The sequence below is a fragment of the Temnothorax nylanderi genome, unplaced genomic scaffold (assembly GCF_030848795.1).
Source record: "Temnothorax nylanderi isolate EJ_2023f unplaced genomic scaffold, tnyl_v1.0 TNYL_tig0004_pilon, whole genome shotgun sequence".
Lineage (NCBI taxonomy): Eukaryota > Metazoa > Arthropoda > Insecta > Hymenoptera > Formicidae > Temnothorax > Temnothorax nylanderi.
The window spans coordinates 1,561,032-1,587,628 of NW_027249066.1; the positions used below are offsets into that span (position 1 = coordinate 1,561,032).

General features: G+C 41.1%; 1 protein-coding gene across 15 annotated transcripts in view; it reads right to left on the bottom strand.

The window, feature by feature from the left end:
• Nucleotides 1-26,597, bottom strand: part of Bru3 (bruno 3) — a 268,358-nt gene that overhangs the window by 73,405 nt on the left and 168,356 nt on the right. For 10 of the 15 annotated variants that reach the window (XM_071708560.1, XM_071708526.1, XM_071708535.1 and 7 more), the window contains exon 3: nucleotides 23,549-23,674. The exons of 3 other annotated variants lie outside the window; for them this stretch is intronic. In XM_071708560.1, coding sequence (XP_071564661.1) covers nucleotides 23,549-23,674 — 126 coding nt within the window. Of the gene's footprint in view, nucleotides 1-23,548; nucleotides 23,675-26,365; nucleotides 26,438-26,597 lie in introns of all 15 variants that reach the window. 2 more of the 15 variants (XM_071708590.1, XM_071708585.1) reach the window with 1 other exon arrangement.

The following is a 26,597-nucleotide window of genomic DNA, read 5'->3' on the forward strand; positions in this document are numbered from 1 at the left end:
CGTTCGCACGCTTCTATTCAAATTTTTGTTCTCCCTTCCTCAAGTCTTTCGTCTCTTTCTATCACCGTTTATTCTTTTTGCAAAAGATAGTTTAAAATACCGCAATATCAATTCTCAAAGATCGATGAAATCTACAAGCGTTTTCATTTATCACGTATGTAATTAAAGTTTTGATTAAGATCCTTTTTTTCGATTGCATTCGGTAAAAATACAACCGTTTTCATATAATCAAAGGAATTTCATCTCCCGCAAACCGAAACCAGAACGATTAATTTCCCGTTTCACAGGATTTGATATTTCTTCTCTATTTGCATGCGAAAATAAATTCTGCGTGCTTCCGGCTACTCGATTTGCGTTCTTCGATTCGAGTCAACAGCGATCTTTAATCACGCATCGCGAATACGTACCGCCGCGCCGTCGCGCCGCGGCGGTGCGGGCTGACGTCGATGGAATACCAATGTTTGCTCGAAAAAAAAAAAAAACGAAGAATAAACCATAGGGCGAATTTATCAGTGTGCTTCGAAAATAGAGGCTCCGATAAAATAACCACTACGCAAATACTGCCGATGCGTGCGTGTATACGCGTCGATGTCGCCACGCCGCGCCGCGCCGATCCGAAAATAAAATTGATACGCGACAAGACGCGCGCCACATCGCGCGGCTCGGCGCGGAAATTGATACCCGGGTATTTTTCTCGCAACCTTATCTTAAAGCCGGAGGGAGTATTAAAGGCAAGGACCTGGACCGAACGAAAATATCGGTTCGGTTCCAGTTTCGGTCCATTAAAATACTTAATAAAGGTTTCAGTTTCGATTTCGGTTTTCTAGCTAACAAATACCGGTATTGCGCAAATTACAGTTTTTTCCGGTTCCGGTTCATTAAAATTTTCTTGAAATTTATATATATATTAAGGCGAAAAGTAATTCTATATATTACATATATAAAATAAACATACAAAATTGCGTTGGAATGTTGGAATCAATTCTTCTAGTCCCCATTCTTTTAATGTGTTTATTACAAAAGAATCCATTGTGGACAATCACAATAAAGTATCACAATAGTCACTAGGTAATCAGTACCTGTACACAGTCTGCGCACATAACCACGCACAACGAGCTGAACTTGAGTATATATATCCGTGGAGAGGCTTTGACACAAAGGAGAGAGCACGTTGCTTGAAATCTGCATAAATCTTCACATGATATCTGATAAGATACGGAGACAAACCTGAAAATGGCGGACGCTCAGAGTGCCGTGTGTTATGACCGGATGTAATTGTCCTTCACAACAAATACAGTAGAGTGCAAATCACAATTTGAAAGGCACTTGCTGACTAAAACTCGGTTTAAAGCCAGAAAACCATTGAAACCTATAGGCGAAAAAGCGCGAGTACATAATGGTCACGGTGACTGACTGTGACGCGTGAGCCTTGCGAAGCGCCGCGGATTTTCTTGACGACTATTCTGCAGATAGGCGGTAGCGACGCCATGTTATGACAAATTTACGACAAATTGTAGAAAACATATCAACAATTATTGTAAAGTAGCTTATTTTTTGTATTTAAAGTAAAGTGAACAAATTGTATTCACAGTGACTATAAAATATATGATAAAATAAAGAAAACATTACTACAAATTAATGTTAGCTGTTTTAAATATTAAGAATATTATTTTATAGAGCACTACAATAACGCAATAAATTTTATCTGAATTTTATAGCACAATTTCATAATCAGTGTATAACTACTTACTTTTAATGTACTATAATTATCCAAAACGCTGCACAAAAATGTTTTATTTTTTGTTAATAAAATTTATTCGCGCGTTTGTTTCACAGAATCACAGTTTTTGTGTTTGCATGTGACAAAATAAATTTGCTACAAAATTGTAGTTATCGGTGTATTTCATATTTTCTATTACATTACAATTTAAAGTTACTTATCTGACAAAATAAGGTCTACAATATTGTGTTAACTTTTTCCGAGAGATTTTTCTCAGTGCGGTTTTCGGTTTCGATTCCGCGGTCCTATTATAGGCTTTATAAAATTTCAGAAATTGTTTCACGGTATACCACGGACGCATATGTTTTCGCAAGCACGAACATATTGCATTAGCAGCTGTCGGCGACGTGAAGAAAATGAGCGGCTGAGAAAGAAACGAGCTGACAAGATTACAGCGGCAGCGGGTGTGAAGTTGGCACCCCTACTTTAAAATTCGATAGTTCTAGTTAGAGTTCTAGCTTCTTTTTTCGAAGAGTATAGGAGTATTTTTATGTTTATAAAAAGAGTTCCGGCGATTAACACTATGAAAAAGGCAATTAAAAAATGGGGTGCTAACTTTACACCCAACTTTAAGACCGAATAGTACTGAATAGCTTATCTCTATCTTCCGCAATTTTGACGATACTAGAATTCCTGATAAAAGAACAAAAATTTTTGATTTTGTTAAAAAAACAAAAAAACAATTTCTGATTTCAAGCCAGAATAGTTCTAAGTAGCTCATTTGATTTTTTTCGAAAAGTTCTAGAGTTCCTGATAAGTAAATAATTGCAAAACCTTAGAATTGTTTTAAAAAATCATTATCAAAAGCAAATGACGTTCACGACAGACCTTCGCTTCTTAAGGACGTTCTCCGGTCCTTATACTAGAGAAAATCGATTTTCTTTAGATTTTCTTGAAACTGTGAATATACGTTAATTTAGGTGTGCTTTATGCGTGGTATAAATTTCAGTACCTTTTCCGGTATAAAAAATCAAGATACTGAGCCTCAAAGTTTCAATTTTTACCAAAAAAAATTTTTTAATTTAATTTTTTTTAATTTTGGCATTTTTTCCTTATAGAACTCGACGAGAGGAGCAACTTTGGTCCTTTTGACCAACCTCGTATCTCTTATCGTTTGGCCTGGAAAACCTTTTCATTAGTAAAAGTTGAAACTTTGAGGCTCAGTATCTTTATTTTTTATACCGGAAGAGGTACTGAAATTTATACCACGCATAAAGCACACCTAAATTAACGTATATGCACAGTTTCAAGAAAATCTAAAGAAAATCGATTTTCTCTAGTATAAGGACCGGAGAACGTCCTTAACTAGTGACCGGATCGCTTTCGATCATAGAAATTTCTTTCAGAACTCTTAGAGTTCTACCCAAAACTCTTATTAGAACGCTTGAAACTTTCAAACAAATTTTTTATGCGGACTTATGTTAGTCGAATTTCACGCGTTGCATCCTCGAAGTCTAATATCTTCTTAACTAGCCATTAAGAAGTTGATATATTATGTCTTCCTCAATATTTATAAATTATTGGATCTGAAAATTAAATAATTTCCCTCCGCACGAGCCGAAATAATTGATAAGATATTTTCTTCTTTCTATTATATGCAAAATGAAGATAAACTTTATATTCTACAAATTTAGATTTTGTATTAGATATTTAATCATTCTTTTTAAGTGGAATTACAGCCAAGAAAAGCAAGCAGTTACTTATTTTATTTTATTTATTTTAAGTAATAGTTTTCTTCAATAGAGAATATTATCTTAATAATAGCTTTAAGATATACTTGGCACAAGTCTTAGAAAAGCTAATCATTTTGTGCTCAAAACAAGAAATTTATTTTTCTTTCAAGAATATTATATACTTAAGTATATACTTCTCTTCAGTAGACTGTATATAGTAAGTAATCCGAATTTTGTATTAATTAAATATTCCTGTTTGAAGTACACTAGACTTGCTAAGATCTGGAATATGTTTTGAGTAAATGTGATGCTTGTGATGACTTTATGGTAGGATATGCGGATATATGAACTTGCGGGTAGTATATATTTTTCTGTGTGTGCTTTTTAATGAAAAGTAGATCACAGCGGATATATTGAATAGTTCGAGCTTGTGAAAATATTGTTTTGAACGGATACGATAAAGTCTCCATCGTTTCCGGAAATAGATCAATATATGATTCAAATGAATGTTACGCGTCAAACTGGTCCGCAAATAAGTGTAATGAATTGTATATATGTAAGGTAAAGGTACCAATACCCGGACACTTAAGCGTAGGAAATGTACCAATACCTGGACACGTACCTGTGTCTGGATACCTTTAAAAAATATAAATTTATGGAAATAAACGTTTGGATATTATAACTGAAGTTTCAAACTACACGAAAAAATACTTTTATCTTTGATTTTAATTCGCGTTATACTTATAAATAATAAAGGTGTCTGGATATAGGTACATGCATCCGGGTATTGGTACCTTTACCTTACTAGTAAAACATTTAGCGGTTTATGTACCACTACTATAATGTATCCGTCTGAATCAGCTTTATTATCAAATTCCATTTTGGGTGATATATTAGATAATTAGAATCTCGGCATATATGTTTCATTCCACAGATACGCTTATAATATATTGCAAGTTTGAAAATTTTTATGATCTAATAAATAAAACTATACCTATGAATTTACAATCATCCACAGTGGTATTTAAAGGGGTGAAACATCTTGAAGACTCGACCGTTGAATTTGAGTCTAAGGATGAGAAATCAATGAAATTTATGGTAGAAGAAGAACAGTATGTTATATCAAAAGAATTGTACGCCATCAACAGTAGCTATTTTAAGAATATATATTTAAACACATGAGGGAAAAGAGAAAGTTATGAGAAATGGATTAACAACGCGTAATGAGTCAATATTTATTTTAATTGGCTCGGTAGATTAGTGTGATTATGGTATTTAAAATTATCATGTGAACATTATTTGTTACGCTATATTACCTTTTGTGAATCGTGGCAGAAAGAAGGAAAAGGTTTATGGACACATAGTTGTCTCACGTGTTGGCGCTGAACGACCCCCCTTAAGGGTTCCAAGCCCATTAAAGCATGCGATTATCTTTTACTATTTCAAATAAGATGCTGTTCATATTCAGCTATAGCAATAGATACATCCAATTTTATATGGAACTCATCCGCAGTCTATATTCTGTGGAAGCTGACACTCTGTCATGGCTGGAGAACTTGTCTCTCGCACCAATAGATCTGAGATACATGTGTAAACTGGTCCTGTGCGGGATCTTTCTGCGTAGTGACGAACCTCCCGTTGTGCAGAAAGTCTGCCATATTCTCGTGCAAATAGCGACGGAGATCAACTTCTTCGCGTCGCACGCGCTGTCCCTGTTGCTGCATAAATTAACTAGAACTCATGATAGCTACATGTTGAAATATCTGTTGCTGACTGTCCCGGAGTTTGCCATGACTAAGGAAAATCTACCAATCGTTATCCACACATTGGATACGCTACTGAACAGCGGCAAGTCGCTGAAATATTTTGCAATCCAGCTTTATCTGAAGGCGTTGGAGAAGGAGCCGCGCTGTTATCGCTTCATATCCACCGCGCTGATGGACACCATGGAGAAAGATCACAGTTGGCGCTCGAACGTGGCATGCGCTCGGGCGATAAAGTACATTTGCGAGAACCGGCCCGCGCACGGTGAGGAACTTGTGCCTTTGCTGTCGCAAATTCTGAATCGATGCGTTGATCTGAACATCGAAAGATAATAATTATATTGTTATCTTTTACTTTAGCCGGGGAGTCGAAGTTGGCCGGCCTTGCAACGTGGGAGAAGCGGACGCGATTCCCGCCACCGTTGCGAGTCGATCCCCGGCGCCGGGCATGCTTGAAACGCAGTGCCCGTGCACTGCGTTTGACACAGATGGATATCCATTCACGAAATAACTTATTACTATTTATTTCTATTTTAATTTAACACGGCTACTGGGAGCAAGTCTCGTCGAGGCCGTGGACAGATTCGGACGTGTTTTGTCCTGAATAATTTTTGAAGATTACTGATGCAATCAGCGCCGAGTTTGGATTGAGTCTTTTGAGTCTGTACTTATTATTTTCGACTTGTTCTTGGTCGTTAAGTGATCCCGAGGGGAATTAAGTGCCATATAATTTACAAAGGAGAAGAAGAAGAAGCCTACTGGGGGCCACAGCTACTCGTAACACGAGTCTCATGCGTGTCAAGAGGCGTAATCGTTTCTATACCCGATAACTGGCGCCTAGTCTCGAGGGCCAGCTACGTACTGGGTGTCTCCGCACTGACCGAGTCACCACTCTCGCATCGTGCACGCAGTGTCCGGACCATCCGAGAACCCGGGCGTGAAGATTCATTCTTTAACTTTTTCACATTTACTGCGTGTTGGGGAGCAAACGGATTGACAGCCGAGAGCTCCTCAGATAACCATGTCCTTTTTTGGTCTCACAACTCACCATGGACTACAGGCTTTTAGAGGTGCACTTAGATCGCTATTGACGCCACTTGGTTACTGCAGAGCGCGCCAGCCAGCCGACATCAGATCTTGCGATCGAGCCGCACTGAATCGGAACAGCCCCGTTGCAGCGTTCCAGCGAGACCACCGGGGAGGAGGGCGCATGACTTGACTGGGAGAGGCTATATATTCGCGTCACCAGACCAGTAACTGACTCTGACTCCAGGCCCAAAGAGACTCGTGCAGAGAATCAAGGGCCTAAGAGAACCTGACTTCGCTGATACAATACGACAGTGCCCGCACCAGCATAGTTTTCCGGCATAAGCCACTCGGATCCTTGGATTCTAATACGGATCCGCTACTTTTTTCGCGCTTTTTTCTGCCACGATTCACAAAAGGTAGTAGCCTTCGAGAATTACGATTTCGTGGAACGATATAGGCGTGCAGTTATTTGTTAATTTTGTTTAGCGCAGAATTATTTGTTAATTAATTCAGGAAGTGTGAGTCTCTACTCTGAGAAGCGAATGACGTTGTTACCGTCAGTATACCGTTCAGCATCGTATTTCATATACTGCTGCGTGCAATAGGAAAGAATCAAGATCACTATCTTTAGCTACTGACTTGTCGAGAAGATCCGAAGCGAAATAAAACGGCCGTTAATATGATTAACTGGATGCAATCGTATACGCGGAGAAGCCTATAGGTATAGAAAATTCTATTCCACAATTGATCCGGATACTACAGTTGATTAGAAATTTTGAACCATAAATGAGAGGAGAAACTTAAGGGGATCCTAAAGCCGCCTGTAATACCGATTTTTTTCTTAGAGAAAATCTTTTAATTGGTTTTATAGAAATGCAAAATTCTAGGTCATGGTGGTCGAATTTATATCGAAAACAAAAAAAAATTAATATTTTTTGTTAATTTTTGGTATACATGACGACAATATTTGCTTTGTACAAAAATTTCACAATAAATATCCACAAAATTAGACCGGCATGACCTAGGGACAACATGTAAGAACAATATCGTGCAATTGGAACTAAGAATAAAAGCCTACAAAAAAAGATTAATTGTAATGAATGCAATATAACCTATAATCTTGTCTATCCTTGTCTATTATCATTGTCTATACAAGGACAGATATAGAATTTGGTCGGTAATACAGACGGCTTTAGGATCCCCTTAAGTGATAGCTATTAAATAACTTTTTAATTTTACATTAAGTAGAAATATTACAATAAGAAGAACATTGCGCATTTCTAATTTAATTATTTTAATTGTATCCTACTTGACTCTTTATTTTCTTCATTTGCGAAAAATATGTACGCTTATCGAATGGGAAAAAAACCGCCTTCGAAAAACTCGCGACGGGCGTACGGATAAAGCAATTTTGTTTCGCCTGTTTCATAATGGATAATTCAACGGCATCGCGATCTCAGCTGAAACATACGACTTGGCCTAGCGCCGCGTGTAATCCGGCAGAACCAAGAATAGGTGCGGTCATTTCCAAGTCGTTGATACGAGATGAGCGGCGGTAATGCCGACTTAATGCGATCAAACGAGTCCACCACCACTGTTCGTAATGTGGACCAGGAGCGAGGCCGCTGTGGCCAGCGTAATTACCGATAGTAGGTTCGACCGAGAGAACGAGTACGTGTGTACGCGATCGCGTATTTAACGCGGATTGGCGAGCGGCCGGTCAGTCGGCCGCGGGTTTGGTGCACGGCCAACGGTGCCTCTGATCACGTAATCTGACTGATCGTTTCCGGTTTCGCCGAACTCGCCTCCAATATTATAGCCACGCGAAGTAATGTTAGACCATCTTCTCCTGTTCGCCGAGCGGGCGCTGATGATACGTATAAATCACTCACTCGTCATACGTATAAAGGCGAATCTGCACGGTTTACTTGTGACGATCATCCCGGAAAGACGACCGGCAGGAGAGGAAGAAAGAAAAAAAATTAATCTGTATAATAGTGTATCAGAAAGATTCACCCACATCGAATTAAAAATTACAATAGTACAAGATTCGTCCTAGAACACTATCAAAAGTTATATACAGTTATTTCGTTCGAAAACACTGTATAAACTTTGTCGCATATACACCTGTTAAATTTAGTGTCAAATTACATATTCAAGTTAAGCTATTTTTTAACCATTCTTATAAGTCGCTACTGCTTCTACTCAATATGCCGTTAATTTAACTAAAACAATGTTAATTTAATTACCAATTTGACTAACCATGGAGTTAAAATAACACTTTATGTTAAAATAATAAATTTTGACACACATGGTAATTAAAAATAACAAAATATTTAACTCAAGATATTGGTTTAAATTTCATCCTTTAATATTTAATAGTGTAGAGACAAGTATACCATTTATGATTTATATAGAATATATAGACTAATGATTATATGTATAGAATAATTTGTAATTAATTGTAATTGCAAACCGTTTTATAATAATTCGCCGTGTAGAAAAAGAATTTCTCGTTTCGTAAAATTATACTTTTCTTTTTTTAAATTGAAGAAAGTTACGCACGTTGCACGTAACTTTCTTCAACTTTTTAATACGCTATGAATATCTGTACTTGTTTTTTTAGTTTTTTAATTTCTTTTTAGTTTATTATAAAATCAATGTTATTATAATAAAAAATAAAAGTAATTATTTATACTGTAATTATTTTTATTTTTACTGTAAAATACTTTCATAGTTAAATAAACAGCATGCTAAATGGCTGCGTTTAGCAGAATGTCTATTTTGCAACTGATAGAAGGTAAAAAAATTTTATGCGGTCTTAGTCGAATTTCATCTGTTGCATCTTCGAATATCTTCTTAACTAGTGGCCGGATCGTCACTAGTTAGTGGAAGAGTTGCAGGCGTTCTGATGGGAGTTTTGTATAGATCTGTAAGAGTTCTGAAAGAAGTTATTATCCGGTCGAAAGCGATCCGGATTCGGCTACTAGTAAAGAAGATATTCAACTTCGAAGATGCAACGCGCGAAATTCGACTAAGTCCGTATAAAAATTTTTTTTGAAAGTTTCAAGCGTTTTGATAAGAGTTTTGGGTAGAACTCTAAGAGTTCTGAAATTAGGACTTTTGGTTTTGCCGAACGTAGGCAATACTTTTAAAATTAATTTTTTTTGGATACTGACAATTGATTATACAAGCGATTTGGCTTGGTTTCTAGGTAAAGGGATATTTAACGAAGGTAATGTCAAATTTTGGAGCTCTTATGTCATTTAATACGGTTTCCAGGTACGAAAAAGTGACTAGTTATCGTCTTTTATGTACTGATTTTCTATCGTTGCTATTTAACAGAAAAGCCTAGTCAAAGAAAATAAACAAACGTCGTGGTTTTCATTAAACTCCAATAAACACTTAATGATTATCTCAAACGTGTACATAGACTACTAAGATTAAATGTAATCATAAGCCAAGTTTGTACACGCGACGTATAAAGATTTTCATTAAAATTCCAAAATGAGATATGCGCCGGCGATAAAACGTTACACTAATGCGTGTCAGCCTTACTTTAGCAATACGGCGCGGCGCCAGGTATTGTTCCTTTGTCGACAACGTCAGCGACATCGTTAACGAATCGATAAGACCGGACCTCATTGTCGGGCGGAATAAAGCGCACCGGGATGCGCGTGTTACCGACGCGTTCATCTGTGGGAACGTCACGTGCCGCGTCCCACAAGAGCGAAATGTGTCAACGTCCGGCTATGTGTCGCGCCCGATGACAATCGCACTGGATTATACGCGACGAAAAACTATTTTGGCCGTGTCGTTCCTCGGTTGCAGCGCGCCAGCGTGATTTCGCTGATATACGCACGTTAGAGGGGAAAAGAGACACAAGAGTGAGCAAAAAAGCGTTGATATTACAAAATCCCGTGGTTCGCGTCAGCATCTCGTTATGTATCCGACGTTTTTATACATATTGCATTACCGGTAATGTCGTTTATCGAACTACTGCAGACTTAAAATGTAATATACATTTTATGCAGTATGCAGCGGGTGGATATTTGGCAGAGACATTAAATATTCCGTTCCCTTTTAATACATTTTCAGGTTGCTCTTTGTCGTTACACGTTAATTACAAAATTAAAATATTGCTCACATAAAAGTATTTTTTGTTAATTTAAGCTGTGTGTAGGTCTCTATTCGTATATCAAGCGCGCGTACACCCCAGTTTGCGTACTCGACAGTTAAATACGCCGACCTGCACCACTCCTCGTAATGTTTAAGGAATAGAAGACAGTTAAATTAGTGGTACTCCGTCTGAGAGAGGGGTCGCACAAAAGAGTGTCAATATTTTTGAAAAGTGGACCTTAAACGCGCGGAGAGAGACGGCTCGCTCGTTCGCTGCTTCCCTTTTGATGTATTTACAAAAGAGGCGAGGCAACCGAAAGAGGGAAAGAAACCGCCCACCGCCATTGCCACCGTCTTTTCCACATCCGTTTGTAAGGGCGCCGGTGCGAAACGCCATGCGGTGAGGGAAGAACGGCGACCCTCATCCCGTTGTTTTCGGCTTTAAATGGCAGCTCGCCAAGTGTGCTAACACCCTCTCGTGCACATGCAGGAGCGGCCCGTTTCCTCTCTTTCTCGCTACCCTTTCGCGACACGCACGCCAAGTCCCATTGAACGCGGCCGCGCGCTCACGCGTTGCACGCGGGATCCGCACACAATGCGCGCAAACACTTTGCATTCGTAAACATGCGTAAACAACGACGGCGGTTTCGCACCTAAGGTACAAACTTCGCTAAAAGTACGCACATCGTCACTCGTCGAAGCAGCGCTTGCACGAAAGCACGATCCCCATTTTCCGATCGGTTCTCAACGGTTCACGATCGATCTCGTGAAAAAACTAAATTCTCCGTGGAAGAGTTTTAGTCTTACCACGATATTTCGTCTCTCGAGACGCGGCCTCGCCTGACGAAAAACTCGCGTGCCGGTAGTTATATCAAATAATATTCACGTAACCGTCGAAATATCGATAGCAGTCGACGATGAATAAATGCGGCATGCGGCAAACTTAGTATTTAGCGACAAACACTCGATATCGAAGTTTCAATGACACGATATTTCAGTGGAAGTTTACTTCAACCGCGGACCTTTGACGAAACTGAAGTACTTAAACAAAATAAGCGCGATTCTACTATCTGCAATAAGATATCATCACGAATAATGTAAATTGCTTATTTTTTAACGAACTGCCAAACATTTGACACAAAGAGATGTTTAGTTGTTTAAATCTCAAACTTTGCACACATAAATCTGTGTCTAATTTATATTATCTACTGAAGAAACGAGGGAGTGATATAATCACTACTGCGAGCAAGTAGTTCGAAAAGACGGAAAGTCAGACTATCCACCGGTGAAAGTCCGGTGCTCTACGCCAAGTATAATTTCTCGCACACTTTTCATCAGGTTAGCTACATGCAGCTTCGAGGCGGAAATGGCAGCTAAATGGTATCTCTAGGGGGCTAAGATGTAATTCGATTTTTAATTGGTTTTTGCGCGCGGCGGATTTCGCTCAGGGCGTTATGAAGTTTCGCGAACGGGCGACGAAGTTCGCGCGATATCCGAAGTCCGGCACTTTCTTTCTAACTCGCGATATTTCCAGACACGATCAACCGGATTAAAGAACTCCATCGAAGGCGTTATTAAAGGTTAGGTCCTCTGTCTATCGGTCGTGGGGGGGAACTATTTCTACCGCGACAACCGATTAAAACTTCAGGTTTATTAAGATCGCATTAAACTTTCAGCCGATTCATCTTGCAGACGAGGGGGATTCCCCGTACCGATACATATTTATCCAAATTGCTATCAATACTGAATTAATGTATACAGAGAGTGTAATAGATCGATCATATTGTTATCACCACTCTTTATCATTTCAGCTACAATTCCATCTGCCCTGCAGATTTTCTCAGTTTGTTTTTTGAGAGCAGATTCGACTTCTGATCTTAAAATTCCGGGCTCTCGGTCGTTCATAGTGGGGCATGATTGGGAGTGTTCTTCTAACTGTGGTCCTCAAAGAGGGATTGGCAGTACTCCTCGCCTTTTCAGAATTTTGGTATTTTTCGTCAAGACTTGTCCTTGTTCGTCCTGTATGGCTGATGTCTGCGGTTTGAACTCTCGGATTATTTGCTTGATTTTATTGAATAGATCTTTGGTTTCATTTCTTTGACGATCTCACGATTCGATTGTTCGTAGTTCGTTCTTTGGTAGTGGCCCTCAATTTCGCTGCATATTCCTTCTATATAGTTGTTCTTGTCTCTCTGGCACATCCTTCTGATTCGTGTGCATTGCTGGTGATAGTCTTGGCGTTTCTCTTCGCTGTTCAGGCCCTTTTGTTTTAATTTCCTTCTTTGTTCGATAGCATCCCGCCATATGTAATCCAAGGCTTTCTCTTTTGTGGTTTCTGACCTTTGTCTGTATTTCCGGCGGCGTTTTCAATCTTTAATTTTATATTTTCCCACAGCTGGCTTTCATTCATCTGAGCGATGTCGTTTTTCTTTAGGTCTTGTAAATGTTCTGATAGCCTGGTTTTGTATTCTGTATTTGTGTATAAGTGCTAACTGTATGAATAAGTTATGCGTTAAGAAAACAAATTATATTCTTCTGTCTGTTTTACGTAATAATTTAGACAGATATGTGTATTAGACGGACACTTATATACGTAATTTTTATAAAAGGTACATATGTATGGAGAATGAAAATTGTAATGTCTTATTAATTCTTGGAATGATAACGTTCCCTTGGTCACCTGAATAGCAAACGAACAAGTCCGGCCCTTACTGACCATTCAGCATTATAAGGGGTGTTCAAATATTGATTCGACTGGCAATTATGAGTGGTTTTTCACCAGTCTCCGCGAGCATACCCTTCGGCCTTGTTTCCCGGGATCGCTTAATTACGGGATGTTTGCGTTTCTCAAAATTAAACTCCTGCCGGTCGAGATAGCGCATCGTGGCAGCCCTCAGGGTAGTCTAAACAAATTTGCGTGAAACGAGAGGGCGCGGGTCAATACCGATCGTGATTTTCCATTGGTTCGATACGACGACGTAAGCTTGTGCGCGCATCGCTCGATAAAGGCGGATTTACCATCTCGTTCTGTCGCTCCAATTCGACCCGTTATACCAGTACTCGAGATGTCTTTGAAAATCGCTGCAGAAAATTCGGGAAATCGTCTAGTGTGTGATTAGAATGCAGAAGCGTTCGCCGATGCGCGAAATATTTACAGATGGAGATGTTATTTCGAGAAATAGGATATATGCAAAGCGGAAGAGTAAATTTTTTTTCCAAAAAAAAATGGGATTTAGCAAAGAGAGAGAAAATATCTCACGAAACGATTTTTTTTTATTCATAAAACGTCATCGTGCGCGAGCAGGCCGCCATTCGGATACATCGATCTCATCCCATCTGCCGTCGGGTTACTTCTGTAACAAAGTAGCGAGGTGACAATTCCCCGCGTTTTCGCAATTACGGAAGTCGTTTAATAGCCCAGTTTCCAACAGTCTGGAAATTCGTTTCCGCTCGCGACGAAAGGAGTAGTCTCAAAGGAGGAAGTTATTGTCGGCGCGCTCGAGGGGTGCGGTTGAGAAACTTAACTTCCCATAGCGTATATCATGGGAAGCGAGAAGGACAGGGTGAAGTGGTGGCGGCAGGAAGAAACAGGACGGGGAAGTATGAGACGAGTTTCTTCGACGATCCCCCGCGGTTTATTTTCGCGGCGGTAAATTAACGGCTCGTGGCTAGACTACCCCCGGGACTATTTCGCAAGCAGTAACAGCACCCGGTGATTCTACACTGAAATTAGCGAGAGATGAAACACTTGGACGAACGTGCGGCAAGTCGACAAACATTTTCTTTTGCGCTTTGTTAATTACAATTAAAGAATATCTGAGGAAAATTTATAAATAAAAATAAAAATTCGCACATTCGTCAAAACATTCCGTACGACAAAATAGATATATTATCTATTTCATCTAATGTAATTTTACTTATTTTTCCGAAATTCAAAAGTTACACGTTAAAAGAAAACTACTGAGGTAAAAGAATTTTGCGCTTAATTAGCAGTCTTATCATAGTCTCGCCGCGTGCAAGTTGGATGTAAATTTTCTATAGAAAATTTAAGCGTAAAATATAATTCGTTTTATAGCATTTATGTTTTACATCGCATATCGCATATGTATTAAATAATCTATTCTTAAATACGTCGATATATAAATTGTTATATAATTACAATAATGTATATTAAAAACTATATAACACTTTGTACGTGTATATGTCGCCGCTTTTTGCGTATATTTTTTATTTGTCCGCGAAAGATCTGGGTCAGCGTTAACGTAAGAATGATTGCAAATTGAAAGACAATAAAATATTCGGTGAATAGAGCTATAGTATTGCCGCGTTGCATTGTGGCTGAAAAACTACAGCGAAATGTACAAACGAGAAGTCACAAATCGCGCGGTGAATGAGATCGGAAGCGAAAAATATAAGAAGATCGTGCGATAGAATTGTCTTGTCCTCGAATTTCTGCTTCGTGTAGATAACAAACTGTCGCGTTTGCTGTGACAGCGTAGAAATAACTGTGACAGCGGCATTATCGACATTGTGATAAAAGCAAACTGCGTTAGTATACGTTATTCGCGAAGAGACCTGCTTTACAAAACTCCTCGCTTGTAATTGATTATATGGTTACAAGCACGGCCGTACTTGATGCTACGTCGATGATCACGACGCAGCACGAGGGTTAGTAATGGATTATTAAATCTCTCATATTACTTTATGACACAGTTCTGCAATGCCCCACGGCCTGTAAAGCTACGAAAACGTCGTTTTCCTCTTAACGGCTTTCTAGAGTCTCGACCGATATATAGCACGGCTAGTTATTATTAATAATACTGTTATCCAGTTGTCTGAAAGACTTAACATTAACATTGTTCTTTTATTGCGGTTATGTCGTAATATTTTTGCCATTTTGTATTCGATTTACGACATGAAATTGTAATTGTTACGGCTCGTCAAATCTCTCCGTCCGTCATAAATTTTCATGACAATGAATTATTACACTCTGATCGTTCAACGTTCTTTACGTAAGTCACTCATGAAATCGTGAAACTCTTGTTGAGCGTTGAAGAAATTTTACAAACGTTGTCGGACTCAAATTCAACGTCGAATAACTTTAACGATCAATATGCAACATCCTAAACCCGATGGAAATCTCATAAACATTCAGTAAATTACGCAGTATTATTTCATGGCATGCTACGGATATAATATTACTCGATATAATATTACCGTGAACTCGCATTACCGGAGCGACGTTTTGTAATTGACGGCGAAACACCCACGCAATTGTGGACTAATAAATTGAGAAATTTACGATAGATTAATTAGTCGCGGACTCACGACTAGTTTTCGTAAACAATTGCGAAACACAGAATCGCGCCGTAATGGATCGAATGTAAAGGCTTCGGACAGAAGTGCGGAGAGAAGTCGAGCGAGGGAAAGAGGATGCTGCTTTAGAGCGGTCTGTTAAGCTGCCCACTATGGGGTTATTCGATAACGCACAGCGACGAGCTGCTGCTCGTCGAAGGGACGAAGCGTCGAATCGGGATGGGTAATGCACGAATGCGAAGGTTTATGGGCAATATGGTATATTTACGGTTGACGGGCAAAAGCCGTCGTATGGAGGCTAACAGAAGGGGATCGAGGTATCCTCTCTCTTTCTCTCTCTCTCTCTCTCTCTCTCTCTCTCTCTCTCTCTCTCTCTCTCTCTCTCTCTCTCGCGCTTTTCCTTCTCCCGTCATCCCTGCGAGCCACGTCGAGTGAAAAGCTTGCGGATATTGACGAAGAAGGCTCCCACCACGTGCAATATCCTCCGGTGGATATTGACGCGGTGTCAGGCAAGGAACCAAGGAGCTGCGAGACGGCCGCGAGGATCTTACGACGACCGCGTGCTTCCTCTGGCCTTTCGTGAACCAGGACGGTAATCGCATTAATATAAAGACGGTAAATCTTGATGCGCACAATGGCGCCTGATGCCGCCTCGTGCCATACCAACAAAGACACGTTGCTTTCCGGCTGTTGTTGCTTACAATCTCACAATAGGGCACCACGTTGTGTCATGGCGATCAACGAGATCGCAAGAGAGGTCGACTCGATCGGCCATAATTCGTGTGAACCGACTTAGCGAGATCCTTTCAATCCTTGTGTGAACACAATTTTATTTTGGGAAACGTATTTCTAATTTTACAAAATATATATGCGTCAAAATTATATTAAAAAATCTGCCGATTTTTCTAATAACATATGAGATACATTTTATGCTAAATAAACGTCAACATAGCAATTAGTTTATAAAAATTCTTAAAATTTCTTTTCTTGTTTAAAATTTAATGTTGATTGACTTAGATTTACATCATTCTGCTTTTCGATAATGATGAAATTGGATTAACTTTACCAATATAGTTACGGAAAAAAGTATATTCGAGGGTCAAAGATGTCCTATAACTTTGCACATATAACTTTCGAAAGATCCATTTGATTCTGATCTTGTTAGATTTGATAAAGTAAGATTGCAGCCAGAGGGAGCGGTTTGGTGGACGTGATAAGGATTCTTATCGTATTTTGCATGCTTCGCGTGACCGGGAGGGTGTGAGATCTAGTTTGACGATTCCTCAATGAAAAGTCCGTGATATAACGTGCAATTTAAGTAAATCTGTCACGCGAGTCGTTATGTATATCGCCCTTCTCTCGCCATTCACTCTCGGAATGTATTCGCGTGCGGGATTTTGGCGCATTGCTGAGGTCAGAGCCGAATGTCGAAATTCTCAGTTTAAATGCATTATACAGTTGACAGATAGATTTATACTTCTTCTCGGACGACAGGGATTGATCGTGATGCTGTTTATCCAGCGTGTATCCAGTAAATCAAAACGATCCTCCGAAAATAGTATCTGTGAAGTAGTACCGATATCGTGGTTGTAGATACGTTTCTTCTAAGCTTTCTCACGTTATTTCTAAGGCGAGACCATACTAAAAAGTGGACCGAAAATATCTCAAAATGATTGTCTTTTTATGATTCCGGAACATTTTAAAAGTAAGATATGTCGAAAAATCTACACAAGTGGCGTATTACAAAAATACGTATATGTTTCGGAGATAGATAAATTGAATTAACGATAATCCTTTTAGATACTCCATTATGACTTAGGACTTATTAATTTTAATTGCTTACACTAAAACAATAAGTAATTTTTGAAATTCAGTTTTATCTTCGCAGATTCGAAATTGAGTATAAATTTTTTTCGTCGTGACACATTGGGTCACGACGATCGAAAGTTATCGGCGATATTCTCGGTCGCCCCTCGTTTCCCGTTATTCTTTCAACTTAACTTTTCTTATCGGATGACGCTATAATACCTATCCCCGAAAGGTGATGGAAGATTTGTCGGTAACGAGGAGGCTAAAAAGGGAACTCGGATCTTGGAGTTCTTAAGGAGACGCGAGGTCTCGTCATCTCCGTCGTTGTTGTCGTCTTGGTCTTCGTCGCCGTTGTCATCATCGTCGTCGAAGCGACGCACTGCGTTGTCCCTCCCCCGCAGCTTTCTCTCAAACCCACGGCCTGCCATCGTCGTCTCCCAGGGGGGAAGGGAGGAACGACGATGGAGCTCTTCGTCCAATTATTTTTCCCTCGCTTCGAAACATTTCAACGCCACTTCAACGAACGAACTCGTTCTATTCTCGTTGCCGCGCAACCCTCTCCGCCACCCTCCGCCAGAACAGAACCCCGCGTCACTTCTTCCCCGGCTCGCGTTCGTCCCCTGTTGGAGTTACTTCCCCTCCTAGCTACGCGTACGCGATCCCAACTGGGCCACCCCTTAACGCGGAGTCCGCATTATTTCAATTGCGCGAACGGCAATAATTCATCGCGCTAAGAAGATTATAAAATGTTTATGAATAATGGAACAAAGTATATATTCCGAGCGGAGAGCCCTTCTATGTATCGCGAGACCCGGGAAGGTACGCTCTCGTCGAGGTAACACCGCTACGGTAAAACGAAGGCACCCCCCCCCCCCCCCGTGGTAGCAACCGAGCCACGTGTACTCTGTGTGCGTCACGATTGCGCAACCGTGTGCCGTAAGCGCGATACGATTATTCAAACCGGGGAAACAATTCCGTGCATTAAGTCGTAATAACATTGCGCGCCGGTATTCCCGATCCTCTTTTGTCGCTAGGACTCGCAAAACGCGGTATTTGGTACTCACAGCCCCGGCCGCGCTAACTATCGGGTGGCATTATGTAACATTTAACCACCCCCCGGGCACAAGAGAAGTACAATAGATCATGAGTTCGCGAGTTACTGCGCGAACAATGCAATTACGAGAAACATTATATCGTTCGCTTCAAGATCTCACCTTAAGGGATGCGGCGGATGCTAATTTACTCGGTTTTAACATCCAAGTACTAATATGACGTCTATCACTTTATGCAAACTTAAAGCTTCTGATGTGTCACATTTACAAACATATATTCGATTAGTGATCTCGCGCCAATTAAACGACGGAGTTTTAATCGAGAAGACAACTAAAAACAAGTGACATTTTCTGCAATTAGCAAGTTGCCGAGTGTTCTGTGTCAATATGTTCTTGCAGTCGATCCGTTAGTGTATGCGTTTCATTGACTACAAACGAGTATTTAGGGATTAAATACGAACGGCGTGTAATCGGTTATTTTCTCAGCGCGTTTGTGTCAGTGCAGTGTATCGTCGTGGCAATAGTTAGCGCCCTTTAAATCGTCGCTCCAATTCGGCGATTGTATCACCACGAGGGCGGCACGGCACTCGCATTCGCTCGAGCGAAATCATTTCCGATCATTTTCGATGGAGCTTCGTTTTTGATCGTGCGACGTAAAGAGATTGTGATGGCCGTGTTAACGATATCGCTGACGGGAAATATGACGAATCAATAATTTCCTCAGTCTAGCATTTTATGATGGGGCATTAAACGAGCGATGGTTATCGACGATTAATCGTTCGGCTGTCACTTGCACCGGCGCGTCCGCGCGCTCGGTATGTATCGTGCCTTAATACGCGCCGACAATTTGCGTTCTTTATCTTCGACACGCACATATGGAGCGTATACCTCCATTATTGCAGGCACGGCCTATTAATGTCGCGGGGATTATAGGAAAAATATCCTGCGCTTTACGGGTATACCCTCATTATCGCGAGGCTATAAACTTGTCCATCCTCATTATCCTGCAGGACCGTGCAGTTATCAAGCGGTAATTCCATTAATGATTCTACTTATTACGACGCAATGCAAATTGTAGAATACAAAAACGTAACGTTTCTGCGCCGTATCTACAAAACGAATATTAAGTTTCGCGCTGGAAAAAAAAACAATCGGAATCGTGCTAGAATCGCGTATTCGTATATCGAGATGACCGGTCATATTTATAGCGGTAAAACCAACCATCTTCTTGGTGTAAGCATCGCCGCCACCTTCTGGCGCCACTCTACCCGTGAAGGAGGGTGCTCTCGGGTGGAAGCTCTCAATATGTCCGACCTAATCCTCTCCCGGAGGACTCGGCGTCCCCTCTCGCGCTTTACTTTGCAATACGTACAAACATTTCGAGCCCAGCTGCGCCATGGGATTTAGGAGCTGAGCGATTAATAAATGCTCCGTACGACGAGCTGGCACCAGGACTCTCCGACAGCCACTCGACGAGGAGGCTGCCCGTGATTTACCGTCCGGACTCGCGTGTCTGCATCCAAACCCCTGCCGCTTCGTCTGGATTTTCGGTGATTTCGCGGCATCGTTATGATTTAGTGCCGCGCTCCGCTTGAAACATCGACGACGATCGGTCTTCCTCTTTCAACGTTCGGAAACTTGGGACAGCGTAAGACATCGAAGCGACTAACAGACGAGTAAGTCGTAGTGCAGAAACTCACAACCTTCTCACATGCTTTCTTTAAAAAACACGCTGTTCTTACTTTGTTATAAATATATATTTAACGCTCAATTTGTATTAGAAAACTTTTATCGTCATTGGGGGTCACATCGGCTGGCGGAAGTTGCGCGAGTTACGTGTGTCAACGGGATATTCCGGCCGCGTGCGCTTACATTCCCGACGTGTAACTGATCCCTGCGCTTTACTGACGGATGATGCCGGAATAAGAGTTACCGAAACGATATCCTCCCCGCTGTAATTTCGGTGCCGCGTAGACTCGTAGCATGGCGATATGTATATATATGTATGTGTATATATGTGTGTATATACGTATACATATATATATATACACGGCCGCGTTCGTTGGAGCTTTGCCTGATCTCTCTATTACGGGTCGGATTAGCTAGTTATGAAACTCGACCGAGGCTCGGTGAGCGGTGATGAAGCGTGTTGGGAAAGTTTCCGCCGGGACGAGATCGGGGCGTGGGATATGCCGCGGTGGAGTTGCGCGGAATAAGCGATCAGGCCCTTCCCACGGCGAGCATATCCATCCCCGCCAAGTAACTTGGTTCTGATACCAATGTCCAAGGACGACTGTCGCGGTTGGAGTTGCGGCGGAATTATCTCTGGAAGATTCGCGCTCTAAGCGTTAGCTGAGAGAGAGAAAGAGAGCGAGGATAGAATTGGAACTCATTTCCCGAACATTCGGGAGATTCGGAGAAATGAATGCAGCCGCGCGTGTGGTTAACGTCGGTTGACGGTCGTCTCCAATCGACCCTGCCTACCGTGTCGGAAGGTCAACTTTGTAAAGCGGAGATTAAGCTTGAGATTGCGTTCAGACCTCGCGTGCTTCATTTCGTCAAAGGTATTGTAATTGTCGGGGGCGACATACCTGAGATTCTCGGCGAGTAATCGCGAATGCATTCTACGTGATAAACCGACTACCGGTTGGAAACTGTCGTCGTCGCTGCGCGCCGCCCGCGTAATTTTAATTAAAGAGCTCGGAAAGCTGGCGCAACATCGTCCTGGCTTTCGGCAAAGAACCGGAGCTCTGACGCAACGGCAGAACGTAGAGGACGGGGGAGGCCGGGCGGGTGGGCTTGGTCTTTGCTGGAAGCGAAGGAGCACCAGACTTCGCACATTGTAAAGCTCTTCTCTCGCATACTACTTCCGTTACTTCTTCTCCCCGGCGCCCTCCCTCCCTTCGCCGCCCCGTTACTTCCTTCGTCGTCGCGAGCGAGCAGCGCCTACCTGCCAAAGACGATGGGCGCGCTGCGTTACGTCACCGACTGCGAATCAAAATCTTATTAACTGCTGAAAGTGAGTTTCACTTCAAAGTGGAATTTAATTACATTCGCGCCTGCCTACCCGCGCCCTTCCTATCCCGTTTCCTTATTTCTCCCAGTCGCCCCTCGGTTTGCCCTATCTCCTCTCTGCTCTCACTCTTTCTTCTCCCCTTTCTTCCTTTTCCCTTTTCTCTTTCTCGCTAGTCCGCGCTCTTGCTTTCCCATTTTCTTCGATCACCTCTTCCGTAGCTCGTTGCCTATCACCCTCCCCTCTCCCCCCTCGTTGCTCACCGAGTGAAGACGCATCGCGAGGTCTTCACTCTTGAATGAAAATATTTAAATTTCGCCGCCTCGTCCAGCGGAAATTATTGCTCTCGCCGCTTCGTCCGACTGCAGCTCCGCACCCACTTTTCGTCCGCCATTCTGCCAGTTATCCCCGCCCGAATTACATCCATCCCATGCCGCCTACCTACCTACCCTTCCGCGCTGTTTACAGCGCGAGCGGATATTCAAATGCCGTCGCGATTATATCCTTCCGCCTGGGCTTAGTCGTGCATCATCGTCAGGCGGTGAGCTGCCATCTCTTTTTTTTCTTTCTCGCAATGCCTGGTCGAGGCAATTGCCTTCTTTCCTTTGAGATAGTCGCTTTTCCTCCCTTTTGCTGCCTCATCTCGTGATTAATTTCGCGGAGTCCGTTTGCCCTTACCCCTCTGAAAAGCAGGTGCTCCGGAGAGTCTCTTTGCTCGCTTCATCGTTCGATGAAAACGCCTGAAGACACCGCGGATTATGAGCTTCGAGGCTCTCTCAGATACTGATGTACAAAGTGTCCAAAAGATTACCACACTATCTCTTTTTCATTTCTTTGATTATTTCAGAACTAATTTTTCTTTAACATGTCAAGGTTTTTTTTTATGTAATAAAGATGATGTAAAGATTCTTAAAATGTTAGCCTTCTCGGTACAGACATATTACAAAAATTCCATTTTTTGTCTAATTCAACACGGTTAAATATTAAAAAATGAAATTTTGTGTGTTAAATAACATTTTGTTTATTTTTAATTACCATGTGTCGAAATTTATTATAATATCTATTATTTTAACACAAAATAGTATTATTTTAACTGCATTGGTTTAGTTAAATTAACATTGTTCTAGTTAAATTAACGACGTATTGAGTAGGAGCGGTGGCGACCTATAGAAGTAGTTAAAAATGACTCGAATTGAATACAATTTACACTATGAATTTAACAATAAAATTTAACTTTATTTTAACAAATTTATAATTGACTGGTTGCAATTTAAACATTTAAAGTTAAACGTTAAAAGGAACTAAAACCTACAATGTGCATTTGCTACGTTTTGTACATTACGAAATTTGCTTTTATGCGCTAGTAGAAAAAGAAAATGAAACAACAGCATTGAAATAACGCAAGCTTTTGCTTCAGATTGTTATATTCGCTGATTTTTTAAGGATTAAAATTGTATGAATTGAGTGGGAAAGGTAAAATGCGTGGCGAAGACGTGAAACGATCGTGCAGTAAAGAGGGACGCGAATATCCCGCCCTGCGGCTAAAAATTGCACAGATACCCGTATTTTTATGGACAATGTGCCTATGCTTTTATCCCACGACATAAAAATATACGTGCACCACGTTACGGTACATTTAGTTTCTAGAGAGAATACGTTTTCGTGCTTAATCCCTCAGGGACTCAAGCACGCTATTTTTAGATTCCTTTATCGAAGATCTTTGAACTTTTTGTGATAATAAATCGTGGTCGCAGTATTTGCGATTCTTACATATGTTTTTACGAATTTTCCGCAAATTTCTATTGACGAATACAAAATTAAAGTAAAAAAAAAGGAGACGATACTTAACGATACGATCTATCCCGTAGTTATCCCTAGGAGATATTTATTTCGAGAAAGGTTGAGAAAATTGATTATTTGCATCTTGTTCGTATATACTAATGATTACTAATCATGCATTATCAAATACACTTATGAAAAAAACTGGCACTCACCTCTGCTGCTTCCGTCGGGTCCACGGAGGATGGTGCACTCCTCTATTGAACCGAAGGTAGTAAACAGCTGTCGCACATCGTCTTCAGTTTGTTGCTTGCTTAACATACCAACGAACAGCTTTCTGTCTGCAGGTTGACGACGGCGCGTTGCGAAATAGAGGGAACAGAGAAAAAAAAGAAAGAACAGCGTTAGTCAGTTCCGTATGCGGGCTAAGGCGTTGTAGGCGTTAAAGAGAAGATCTTGCGGCTAACACCGAGAACGACAAAGTTACACGGTTACACCAGCATCCACCATCCTAAAGGGAGGGAGATAGGGATATATAGATAATATATATATATATATAAAAACGTAACATATTTGTATGTGCACGCGTACGGTATTTTCGACGCGTACAGTTACACTTGTCATTACGTCAACGTGTACATCTAATAGCACTGGAAACCGCGTATGTGTACGTGTTATATGTGTGTCTTCTGTGCGACAATAGTAACCGAGAACAACCACGAGAACAATTATCATAACCGATAACAATGTAACATACATATGTAACAGTGGAAACGATACTTTAAGGGGGACGGTAACGGAAATCGTAATAACAAAGATAAGAAAAATAATCCAACCAATGTTGATCTACGTTCGATATTATAATATATATCAAAACCGAAAACGGAACGACAAACGGGATCGCGATAAAATCAGGTAGGATATTAAGCGATCCAATTGTTGCTGACACTTCCGACGGTGATCCGTGTCGAGTTAATAATGTTTTTCCGTTTTTTTTTTTACGGCCGTAGAAACAATTTCGCTAAATTATTAATTATTTAGCGGACAGAAAACGTAATGTATTCTCGAGATGGATCACCGTTACACAAACTTTAACAATGAATACTTATTATATTCTGCAGCTATTTCTAAGCTCTGCGCGGAAAGTTGAATGACAGGAAAAACGGGTAAACCGTACGAGGTGTTTCATGTTAAGTGAATGTTTTTTAAGATTTTCTCACATTTCTGATGGCATTCGGGTTTGATCGAGAATTTTTCAAGATAGTAAAATCATTCCGATTTCTGTTTTGTTTGTTTTTGAGGTGGATGCTTAGAACAGTTCGACAAAAGATTTTGGTCAATTCCGCTTTTGAAAGTACTTTCGACTTTGTGTAAGCTAGATTTATCCTAAAATGGTTGTTACAAGTCAAGACAAATTTTGACAAATTAGCGACGTAAATTTGTTTAGAAATATCTGCACTGAATGTGTATCAGCGGGTGTATGTGTATGTGTGTGTGGTGTGTGTATCCTCGTATAATATCAAACAGTATAAAACACGATCATGGCTGTGCGAGATTCACAATTAGTGGGATAACACAGGAAAGAGTTCCAATCGGAGTGGGAACGGAATGTAGCAGGTTGGAGAGAGGTGGTTCGGTCGACTGTTGAGAAATAGGGATGTCATATAAATTGTCATATATAGAATCAAATCTAGGTAATACAATAAGATAAATGTAGCTCACATATATTATATCATAATCAGAAAATATGTACAGAGGTGATAAAAAACACATTGACAACGAACGAGACAACACATCCAACGAGCGAGCCACTATTATATGATCATAGCTGTAAAGAGCGGTATATGTATATATATATAATATTTATTATATATATATATAATATGTACGATCAAGATGGTTTTGTCCATACGAATATGGATATGAGATTAGACAGGGGTTTCGGGAATGTAAGAGACGACGGAACTGTGGACTTAGAAACGTACAATAAACTCGGTACTCGGAGCAAAGGGTCGTTGCTGTCGTACGGTCGGTAGACGCTCTAAGACCGCGAATTCTCTCTCATATATTCTGCATCACTCTCGGTCCATTGTGCCGGTCTGTAGAATTCTAAGAGCGTCCACGCCACGCACGCTTCGTCGTAACGAAGCTTCAATAGTGTGATGTAACGGCGGTGCGTAATAAACAGAGCAAAAAACACGAACGACAAGTTTACGGCTACAGGTTTCAGTCACGCATGTGGGTACGCACAACACTGTCTATAATACCTTCTGTAATGCGTAAAACGATGCGTATCGTGCCGGATGAGAAACGGATGAGAAGGGGATATGGCGAGACTTGGCATAGAGGAGCCCAATATAACAATCGTTTTTATCGCGCGGATAAGTGGTGCGCGCTACCGGAAGAGCGTGCGAGTTATTACGATTGAATTTTCAGCTCGAGAGCGCATCTCGAGAATTTTGTCAGCGAAGAGATTTTGACATTTCGGAATTGTGTTTCGGGGTGAAATCGAGCTTTCGAATTTCGAGCCAATTGTTTGTGCCAATCTAGAACCAAAAAGTCCACGGACGTACATACGAATCCATATCCTAAACATACGCGAGAGTCCTAATGAGTCGCGCGTGTGTGTGTCGAAAGCTCCGGAGAAATTCGAGACCTTTTTGCGAAAGAATTTGGACAAGCACCGTGCACTTTGTGCAAATTTAGCCTCTTCGGCGGATGGATATGTACCGGCTGCGCTAAGTCGGGCTAAGGGATAGTGGTTCGTGAGGGAATGTTGGAGTTCGGTGGTTCAAACACTAGCGAGCGGCAAAATGAACTTTGCGGCGGGCTGTGCTGGCTGAATCAGCGGTGTTGGCGTGATGTTAGCGGGAGAGAAGTTGGGGGGGCTGGGTTAGTTGGACCCGTTTCTTTTTTCCTTATTCATTTTGTTCTCATTTCATCGAGGGGGAAGTTCTCTTTCTGCCAATTTGCGGAGAAGAAGAATAGAGGTACTGGAAGGAAGCTAGCTATCTCCTGGAAGTCGAAGTTACCTTCAGCGGCCGAAACCGGTGCTTCCTACTTCCAGAAGATGGCACAGGCGCTCCCGTCGTCCATCATGCACTCTGGAATACAGAACAGAAACAAAGAAATGGCATTGGACCCAAAAAATACACCATTCGTCGTCTATATGAATCCTCGCTAGATTCAATTCGATCTTAGTCTCTCGCCCAACTGCGAATCGTACCCTTCTTATACTCGTACAGTACAGGACATTTCTTTCGA